The sequence below is a fragment of the Triticum urartu genome, chromosome 6A, assembly GCF_056163025.1.
Source record: "Triticum urartu cultivar PI428250 chromosome 6A, HENAU_Tu73, whole genome shotgun sequence".
NCBI classification, from domain to species: domain Eukaryota; kingdom Viridiplantae; phylum Streptophyta; class Magnoliopsida; order Poales; family Poaceae; genus Triticum; species Triticum urartu.
In genome coordinates, this window is record NC_141878.1 from 452,691,081 (window position 1) to 452,701,883 (window position 10,803).

The 10,803-nt window shown below is 44.7% G+C and overlaps 1 protein-coding gene across 1 annotated transcript; it reads left to right on the forward strand.

Annotated features, from left to right (window-relative positions):
* Positions 1–311: 311 nt before the first annotated feature.
* LOC147965663 (uncharacterized) lies at positions 312–1,052 on the forward strand. The gene is made up of 2 exons (XM_087530553.1): positions 312–337; positions 431–1,052. Exons 1-2 carry the CDS (start codon positions 312–314, stop codon positions 1,050–1,052), a joined length of 648 nt encoding a protein of 215 aa, XP_087386679.1.
* The last annotated feature ends 9,751 nt before the right edge of the window (positions 1,053–10,803 follow it).

Consider the following 10,803-nt stretch of genomic DNA (forward strand, 5'->3'; position numbering starts at 1 on the left):
AACCCTAGAAATTAGGAGAGTTGTCCCATCCATCCCTCTCGGCCGCCGCCACTAATCCTCTCAGGATCCCCTCACTCAATCTCCCTCGATCCCATCGCCCAGCCAACCAGAGCCACCCTCCTCCCGATCCAAATCCTCTCCAACCTCCTCCTTTTCCCCGATCCAGCGCGCCCGAGCTCCACCTTGCGTGTCTTCGTCCTCGTCCTTCTGGCCGCAGCAGACGAACAGGAGGCCTCGCACCTGCCTCCTCCTTGTTGCCTCGCTCGAGCCCAACAGGAGAGGAGCCCCGGCCACCGAAGATCTCACCGCCGATGAGCCTTGCCAATCCCCCCGCCAGGTCAAGCGTTCCCCGTCGCTCCTCTTCATCGCCTGTTTTCTTCTCCCTCCATTTCTCCCTCTCCATCTCTCACTCTTTCGCTCTCTGTAACAGGAACACCAGGGACCATCCTCGCCGGTCTCCAGTTCGCCTCGCCCGCGCCGGGGTTTCCCAAGCCGCGTCCTTGCAGGATCCGTCGCCCCGCCAAGTTCCTCGCCGGAGCACCTGCTGCCAAGTCCACCCATTGCTCCATACGGGAGAGGAGCTCCCCGCAGCAACGCCGAACCCATCCATCTGCAGCGCCATGGCCTCGTTGAGTTTCTTCCCATGCCGGTGCCTCAAGCCGCCACAGACCGCTCCAGATCCGGCCGGCCTCCGCCAAGTCGCCGTTCCTTCAGATCCCGTCGTTCCCGGGTCCTCCTCGCGCCGTCGACTCGCGGCTCCACCGCCCCGTCAAGATCTCGGAGCCGTCCTTGCCTGCTGCTGCTCCTTGCATCCCCAGCGCCCCTGCCTTCTCTCTGTCCTGCTCGTCCGCGTCGCCCCAAGCCCGCCGGCAGCAGTGCCGCTTGACTCCCTCGCCCGCATCTCGCCGGCGCTCCATGCCGGGCTCGTTTCCCTCTTCGTCTTCGGCAACTACCAGCAGCGCCGAGCCCTGCCCTGCCTCTGTTCTTTCGAACCAGGGAAGAGGACGCCCCTGCCTAGCTGCGTTGACCGCCCTTTTCCTTCGCCTACATGAACCGCTCCACCACGTCGGCCTAGTGTCTCCAGCGAGGCCCAGCTGCGTGACCTACCGGCCTCCCTCCTCCACCGAGTGGGCCGAGGCCCATGGTGAGGCCAGCTGCGCGCCTAAGCCGGCCTGCCCGTGAGGCCGCCGCCAACCTCCCTCACTAACTGGGCTTGGCCCATGGTGAGCGCCCAGTTTCAGCCTGCTGTGTTTTTTTTCAGATCTAGGAATTTAGCTGTTATTCCAGTAAAACATTTTTGCAGAAAACCCCTTCATGATCATGCATATAATAACTCTCCAACCATGCATCATATGTAAAAACTTTATATATGAAACTTGCTTAGAATTTCATCTAGTTTAATAATATGCAACTTTCATCTATGTTTAAAATGCTTAAGATGCTGTTTGTTTAAACTTGCTTAATTAACTTGCTAAAATGATTTATTTCGTAACTAAATAACCGTAGCTCTGATTTTAATAAACTTTATATGTAAATGGGGTAGAAAAATGCCTAGTTTAACATGGTGGCATCATTTTGCATGTTTAACAACTCTAAAATTATGTTTAGGGCAGAACAGTACCAAACCTAATATATGCATATGAGGAGTTTCCGAAATTGTTGTTCGTTGTTTCCGACCTCATTTAAACTTGACTAGATAGGTAGTTTCCATTTGCTTCACCCTCTTGCCATGCTAACAACATTTAATATTGTTGGGTACATAAATGAGATCGAACTAAATAACGTGTTGTGGTGTTTTGTCAATATGCAACTCGTTGCATATTGAGCTCCACTTAATTTGTAGTGTTGTTTGTTGCACTTTGCCATGCCATGACATGTATCATTAAACCGGACATGCATCATACTTGTTGTGCATCATGCCATGATCGTGTGATGGTTGTTTACTATGTTGTGTGCTTCTTTCCGGTGTTGCTTCTTCGGGTTGGTTCCGATAACGTCGCGTTTGTGAGGACCCGTTCGTCTACGTCCGTTTGTCTTCTTCATGGACTCGCTCTTCTTCCTTGCGGGAATTCAGGCAAGATGACCATACCCTCGAAATCACTTCTATCTTTGCTTGCTAGTTGCTCGCTCTTTTGCTATGCCTATGTTGCGATACCTACCACTTGCTTATCATGCCTCCCATATTGTTGAACCAAGCCTCTAACCCACCTTGTCCTACCAAACCGTTGTTTGGCTATGTTACCGCTTTGCTCAGCCCCTCTTATAGCGTTGTTAGTTGCAGGTGAAGATTGAAGTTTGTTCCTTGTTGGAACATGGAGATGTTGTTCCTTGATGGAACATGTTTATTTGTTGGGATATCACAATATCTATTATTTTAATTAATGCATCTATATACTTGGTAAAGGGTGGAAGGCTCGGCCTTATTCCTGGTGTTTTGTTTCACTCTTGCCGCCCTAGTTTCTGTCATATCGGTGTTATGGTCCCGGATTTTTGCGTTCCTTACGCGGTTGGGCTATTATGGGAACCCCTTGACAGTTCGCCTTGAATAAAACTCCTCCAGCAATGCCCAACATTGGTTTATCATTTGCCACCTAGCCTTTTCTTTTCCCTTGGGAGTCGCGCTCCTGAGGGTCATCTTATTTAAACCCCCCTGGGCCAGTGCTCCTCTGAGTGTTGGTCCGACCGAGCTGCCTGCGGGGCCACCTCGGGGAAACTTGAGGTTTGGTTTTACTTGTAGCTAGTCTCATCTGGGTGTGCCCTGAGAATGAGATATGTGCAGCTCCTATCGGGATTTGTCGGCACATTCGGGCGGTGTTGCTGGACTTTTTTATCTTTGTCGAAGTTGTCTTGTAGAACCGGGATGCCGAGTCTGATCGGAATGTCTCGGGAGAAGGTTTATCCTTCGTTGACCGTGAGAGCTTGTGATGGGCTAAGTTGGGACACCCCTGCAGGGATTGAACTTTCGAAAGCCGTGCCCGCGGTTATGAGCAGATGGGAATTTGTTAACTTACGGTTGTAGAAAACCTGAAGTTGACCTTAATTAAAATGAATCAATCGCGTGTGTAACCGTGATGGTCTCTTCTCGGCGAAGTCCGGGAAGTGAACACGGTGTTGGAGTTATGCTTGACGTAGGTTGTTCTAGGATCACTTCTTGATCATACTTTTTCGACCGTGCTTTGCCTTCTCTTCTCGCTCTCATTTGCGTATGTTAGCCACCATATATGCTAGTCGCTTGCTGCAGCTCCACCTCATACCTTTACCTTACCCATAAGCTTAAATAGTCTTGATCGCGAGGGTGTGAGATTGCTGAGTCCCCGTGACTCACAGATACTTCCAAAACCAGCTTGCAGGTGCCGATGATATCGTGCAGATGATGCAACCAAGCTCAAGGAGGAGCTCGATGAAGATCTTGTCCTTTGTGTTGTTTCGTTCTAGTTGATCAGTAGTGGAGCCCAGTTGGGGTCGATCGGGGATCTGTGTAGCATTTGGGGTAGTCTTCTTTTATTTTGGTTCCGTAGTCGGACCTTGATTGTATATGGATGATGTAATGCCTTATTCATGTAATTGTGTGAAGTGGCGATTGTAAGCCAACTATGTATCTTTTTCCCTTATGTATTACATGGGTTGTGTGAAGATTACCTCACTTGCGACATTACTTTCAATGCGGTTATGCCTCTGAGTCGTGCTTCGACACGTGGGAGATATAGCCGCATCGAGGGCGTTACAAGTTGGTATCAGAGCCTTCCCCGACCTTAGGAGCCCCCACTGCTTGATCGAATTAGCGGACAAGTTGAGTCTAGAAAATGTTTTGAGTCATTTAGGAATTATATATCGGAGAGTTTAGGAATTCTTTTTACTCCCCAGTCCCCTCATCGCTCTGGTAAGGCATCCTGGCGTAGAGTTTTGACTCTTCTCTTCTCAAATTTCACTAAAAAAATTTAGGATCACGCGGGTATCTTGGAATCGTTCCGATGGATTTGTGACGAGAACATTGTTCTTGGTGCCTCCTGTCATTTAGGGGTTGTGGCAGTGTCCCGGGGAGTTGAGCTCCGAGGTGTTGTCGTCACAATTTTATCGTTGCAGTTCTGGAATACCTGAGTTTAGTTTCGCCGACATCGAAAATCTCTTTTATGCAGTTGTTGGTGAGATAACCTCGACGCCACCCAGTACTGGGGCGGGAGTTTGGGAGTATTGCCATAACTCGTATAACGGATGCTTTTCGAAGGTTGAGGTAGACGATTTCCGAAGGTTTCTTGGTTATGTGTTGAAGGATGGATACAGCTGGATGTAGGATTTGCTAGTTTTGGGTGAGATATTATGCTTCCCCTGTATCCCCAACACCTGATTGCATAACCGGAAAATTTCGGGAGTTTATAAGTGGGAATTCAAGTAGCTCTTAGGATATCTTTTCGACAGATGTATGATATGAAATTGGGGTTCGACGTCTAGTGGTCCGCCTATCCACGGTTGGTTTTACAGTGGTCTCGTTATGTCTTAAAGAGTCCTTGGCTATGCTGACTCGGGGACGCTTCGTATGTCATGTGCACTGCCTTGTACATGATGGTGCTGTACGATCGAGCCCGTGTAGGCCCCACCACGAAAACTTCGGATGAAATCTCTATATATGCTTGTTCCGGCTTATTCTGCGAGCCAATCCTTTGTTTTGTTTTGAGTTGTGGTATTCGAGTTGCTTCGAAGTCAAATGTTGATTCCATACCTTCCCCAAATGGTGTTCTCATACTCTGATGTGAATACCAATCCTTCTTGATCATCAAGAGTGTCATGTCAATCATTTTCTAACGGTGTGTTTCTCTTCAAGTGGATCCGATCATTTCAACATCAGTAAGATCAATTATCATTTCTTATCAACGGTGTTTGTTTCATTCGTCGCAAGCTACCTTTGTTTTTCCCGCCCTCCCACCCTTTTTCCTCAAGGACTCGGATTTCTTAATCAAGTATCCTTTTATTCTTGTGAAGCCTCTCCATTTTTTTCTCCGTCAATTTTCTTATCCGGTGATTCTCATGAAGATTCTAACGAAGCTTCAAGTTCGTCACTCTTCACTCGTTTTCTTCTCCGGTGGAACCAATTCAAGCCTTCGGTGTTGATCATATCTTTTTCCTCGTTTCAAATACCCTCTCATGCCGGTGCTCCTCATATTCATTCACTTCTCACTATTCTATTATTCCGGAGTGCTGAAGATATCTCCAAGATTCGTGTTTCCACTCTGCTTTCATTCAAACTCTTTCGAGGATGTTATCTCTTTCAAGTCATTTAATTCAACCGGTGCAATCTCTCCTTCAAATCACTTCAACGGTGTATCTTTTGAGTGGGCACTAAGCCACAGGTCTTTTCCCAGGATCTTACCTGACTCTTCTTATTTTTTCGGAGCTTCTCAAATTCTTTTCTAAAGTTTGACGTAAGAATGAATTATCATAAGTCTTATGTTTTTCTCCAAGATCCTCCACATTCTTTTCATCGTTGGATCAACATCTTCGCTTTTGATTCTTCCGGAGTGTCTCAACAATTCATGGTGGTGTTTCTCGTCGTCATTCTCGGATTTTGAATACCAAAGAAGAGTTTCTCTTTAATCTTGTTCCATTCTCTTCAAGATTCATGGTTCTAGCTTGATGCCACCATCTCATTATTATTTTCGATGGTGGGAATTCTCTTCATCCATCCAAAGCGTTTCATGAGTTGTTTTCTCTTTTCCTTCCTCCGGAGCCCATCATTTCAGAAGACTTATTCATTCTCAGCCTTCAGCTATCATTCTCCAAATCTTACCGGTGCATCATTCAATATTTTCTAATCAGTTCGTGATCCCTTCGTTCACTTGTATCTAAATTCTCTCAAGTATCCTCCTTCATTTCATAATTCTAATCGGTGTTCCTTTATCTTTCTTTCGGTCATTTCAATTCTTACGGTGGTTCGTGCAAGATTCCTTTTCTTTCGTTATCATATCAATTCATTTGTTGTTTCGATTCCACCGGTGTTTCATTGAAGGCATTCTCAAGTTGGCGCGATATCTATCTTAATAATTTCTACGAGAATAAGTAATATGCCAAATCCGTTTGCTCGTCATCAATTTAATTGGTGAAGGTTAAGCATAATGTAATTCTTATTTTTATTTCATTCAAGTGATTAATTCCTTTTTCCGGAGTGGTTCATCATATCATATTCTCAGTTCGAGATGCTTTATCTTTTCTTTCCCGGAATTCCAAGCTCTAATTATCACGGAGATCCATCTAAATCATTGCAAGGTTTCACCTTGTGTTTCCAATTTCTCTTTCTTTTATTCTTTTGTTACCAGAGTTTCTTCATGGAGGCTATACATGATGGTTCATCAAGGATTTATTTCCTTCTCGAAGCGTTCATCAAGATTTTTTCTAAGGAGCTTAAGTTTCTTCATCTTGCAATCCGGAGTGCAATTCTTTCTTCCATATCAATGGAGGTGGTATTATGTCATTCTTGATAATTTGAGTTCATGCTTCATGATTCACATGTTGTTAAGAGTGAGATATGTTAAATCCATCAACCTCTTCGTTGGAGTTATCTTGGGTTATATTTCACCTAAAGCTTCCCCTAAGGATTGTTGCTATTATGGTGTTTATAATTAACCCAAGTTCTTTTATCCTTCCAGTGTGTAAGTTTATCGTCTCCTTCTTGATATCAAGTCAATCTATCGTTCCGTTAGTGGCAGTATTTCACCTCATAGTTTTGAGAAGCTTTTTTTCATAAGCCCACTACCAGCTTACTTTTTTTTGTTGTTGTGTTTCCAACAACTCCATTCGACCTTTCTCCTAAGATGCCTTTACAAGCTCTTTTGTGGTAGATGTTGGCATGTTCTTCTCTATTCTCCTATTTCAATTATCTATCTTCTATTCTTTCGTTCCGGAGGCATTGCGATGTTGTTCTTTTCACCCATCGTCTCGTTTTGTCAAAGATCATGTTCTTTCCTCTGCTTATCCATCTAACCGGAGCATGGTGTCATCTCTTCTAGTTCTTTTCGCCTTATCAAGCCTTGCATATCTTCTCAACTGGAGTGCGGTCTGAGATCTTTCTTACCCCTTGTTCCATGCATTCAACAGTTCCGGAGGATGTATGCTGTGATTTCATCAAGTATCTTTTCATCTTACCAAGTTCTTATTCAATTCCATTTCTTTTCAGTCGGAATGCTGCCCAAATTATATCATTCTTAATCTTTTTCTATCTTGTTCCAATCGGAGTGGTTTCAATATTTATCTTGCCCTTCAACCTCAAGGTCTTTTCGCAATGTTCTTTGTTACTTTTTTCTAAAGCAGTGTTTTCGACCTTATTCACCTTCGTTGTGTTCTTTCTCAAATTTATTCAACCTCTCAAGGTTGTGGTTTCACTCGTTTGTCAAAGAAGCAATTAGTTTTACCTCTTCTCTTCCTTTTCCGTTTCCCTTCGGTGCCATTCTAGATCTCGGGACGAGATCCTCTCGTAGTGGTGGAGTGTTGTAACGCCCCGTGACCGATGTGCCAGGTGTCTTCCAGTTATTCGCTGTCGTTGTCATGTCATTTGCTTGCGTGTTGCATCTTATCATGTCATCATCCGCATTGCATCATCATGTTTTTCAAAACTTGCATCCGTCCCGGTCTCCTCGTTCCGTCCGTTGTCCGTTCTGAGCCCAGACACACTTGCACGCGCCCGCAGCATGTCCGAAATATTATTTTATAAGTGGCCGGAAAATGTTCTCGGAATGGGATGAGAGTTGACATGTGGCCTTATTTGTTGGGGAACGTAGTAATTTCAAAAAAATTCCTACACACACGCAAGATCATGGTGATGCATAGCAACGATAGGGGAGAGTGTGATCTACGTACCCTTGTAGACCGACAGCGGAAGCGTTGTGACAACGCGGTTGATGTAGTCGTACGTCTTCATGATCCGACCGATCCAAGCACCGTTACTCCGGCACCTCTGAGTTCTTGGCACACGTTCAGCTCGATGACGATCCCCGGGCTCCGATCCAGCAAAGCGTCGGGGAGGAGTTCCGTCAGCACAACGGCGTGGTGACGATCTTGATGTTCTACCGTCGCAGGGCTTCGCCTAAGCACCGCTACAATATGACCGAGGTGGAATATGGTGGAGGAGGGCACCGCACACGGCTAAGGAACAATCACGAAGATCAACTTGTGTGTCTAGAGGTGCCCCCCTGCCCCCGTATATAAAGGAGCAAGGGGGAGGGGGCGGCCGGCCTAGGAGGGGGCGCGCCAAGGGGAGTCCTACTCCCACCGGGAGTAGGACTCCTTCCTTCCTTGTTGGAGTAGGAGAAGGGGAAAGAGGGGGAGAGGAAGAAGGAAAAGGGGGTTGCGCCCCTTGTCCAATTCGGACCAGAGGGGGGGCGTAGGCCTCCTTCCTTTTGGCCTCTCTCCTCTATTCCCGTATGGCCCAATAAGGCCCATATACTCCCCGGCGAATTCCTGTAACTCTCCGGTACTCCGAAAAATACCCGAATCACTCGGAACCTTTCCGATGTCCGAATATAGTCGTCCAATATACCGATCTTTACGTCTCGACCATTTCGACACTACTCGTCATTTCCCGGTCTCATCCGGGACTCCGAACTCCTTCGCTACATCAAAACTCATAAACTCATAATATAACTGTCATCGAAACCTTAAGCGTGCAGACCCTACGGTTCGAGAACAATGTAGACATGACCGAGACACGTCTCCGGTCAATAACCAATAGCGGGACCTGGATGCCCATATTGGCTCCTACATACTCTACGAAGATCTTTATCGGTCAGACCGCATAACAACATACGTTGTTCCCTTTGTCATCGGTATGTTACTTGCCCGAGATTCGATCGTCGGTATCTTAATACCTAGTTCAATCTCGTTACCGGCAAGTCTCTTTACTCGTTCCGTAATACATCATCTCACAACTAACTCATTAGTTGCAATGCTTGCAAGGCTTATGTGATGTGCATTACCGAGAGGGCCCAGAGATACCTCTCCGACAATCGGAGTGACAAATCCTAATCTCGAAATACGCCAACCCAACATGTACCTTTGGAGACACCTGTAGAGCTCCTTTATAATAACCCAGTTACGTTGTGACGTTTGGTAGCACACAAAGTGTTCCTCCGGCAAACGGGAGTTGCATAATCTCATAGTCATAGGAACATGTATAAGTCATGAAGAAAGCAATAGCAACATACTAAACGATCGGGTGCTAAGCTAATGGAATGGGTCATGTCAATCACATCATTCTCCTAATGATGTGATCCCGTTAATCAAATAACAACTCTTTTGTTTATGGTTAGGAAACATAACCATCTTCGATTAACGAGCTAGTCAAGTAGAGGCATACTAGTGACACTCTGTTTGTCTATGTATTCACACATGTATTATGTTTCCGGTTTATACAATTCTAGCATGGATAATAAACATTTATCATGATATAAGGAAATAAATAATAACTTTATTATTGCCTCTAGGGCATATTTCCTTCAGTCTCCCACTTGCACTAGAGTCAATAATCTAGATCACATCGCCATGTGATTTAACATCAATAGTTCACATCTTTATGTGATTGGTTCACATCTCCATGTGACTAACACCCAAAGGGTTTACTAGATTCAATAATCTAGTTCACATCGCTATGTGATTAAGACCAAAAAGTGATCATGTTTTGCTTGTGAGAGAAGTTTAGTCAGCGGGTCTGCCACATTCAGATCCGTATGTATTTTGCAAATTTCTATGTCAACAATGCTCTGCACAGAGCTACTCTAGCTAATTGCTCCCACTTTCAATATGTATCTAGATTGAGACTTAGAGTCATCTGGATTAGTGTCAAAACTTGCATCGACGTAACCCTTTATGACGAACCTTTTTGTCAACTCCATAATCGAGAAACATATCCTTATTCCACTAAGGATAATTTTGACCGATGTCCAGTGATCTACTCCTAGATCACTATTGTACTACCTTGCCAAAATCAGTGTAGGGTATACAATAGATCTGGTACATAGCATGGCATACTTTATAGAACCTATGGCTGAGCCATAGGGAATGACTTTCATTCTCTTTCTATCTTTTGTCGTGGTCGGGTTTTGAGTCTTAATTTCACACCTTGTAACACAGACAAGAACTCTTTCTTTGACTGTTCTATTTTGAACTACTTCAAAATCTTGTCAAGGTATGTACTCATTGAAAAAAAACTTATCAAGCGTCTTGATCTATCTCTATAGATCTTGATGTTCAATATGTCAGCAGCTTCACCGAGGTCTTTCTTTGGAAAATTCCTTTCAAACACTCCTTTATGCTTTGCAGAATAATTCTACATTATTTCCGATCAACAATATGTCATTCACATATACTTATCAGAAATGTTGTAGTGCTCCCACTCACTTTCTTGTAAATACAGGCTTCATCGCAAGTCTGTATAAAACTATATGCTTTGATCAACTTATCAAAGCGTATATTCCAACTCCGAGATGCTTGCACCAGTCCATAGATGGATCGCTGGAGCTTGCATATCTTGTTAGCACCTTTAGGATTGACAAAACCTTCTGGTTGTATCATATACAACTCTTCTTTAATAAATCTATTATGGAATGCAGTTTTATTTATCCATTTGCCAGATTTCATAAAATGCGGCAATTGCTAACATGATTCGGACAGACTTAAGCATAGATACGAGTGAGAAACTCTCATCGTAGTCAACACCTTGAACTTGTCGAAAACTTTTGCGACAATTCTAGCTTTGTAGATAGTAACACTACTATCAGTGTCCGTCTTCCTCTTGAAGATCCATTTATTATCAATGGCTTG

What these genes read in the sequence shown, in the direction of transcription:
- LOC147965663 (XM_087530553.1), top strand. Translation starts at nt 312, where the DNA reads ATGAGCCTTGCCAATCCCCCCGCCAG. An exon ending in CTTGCCAATCCCCCCGCCAG is followed by an intron (nt 338 to 430) that starts GTCAAGCGTTCC and finishes TCTCTGTAACAG; the next exon opens with GAACACCAGGGACCATCCTC.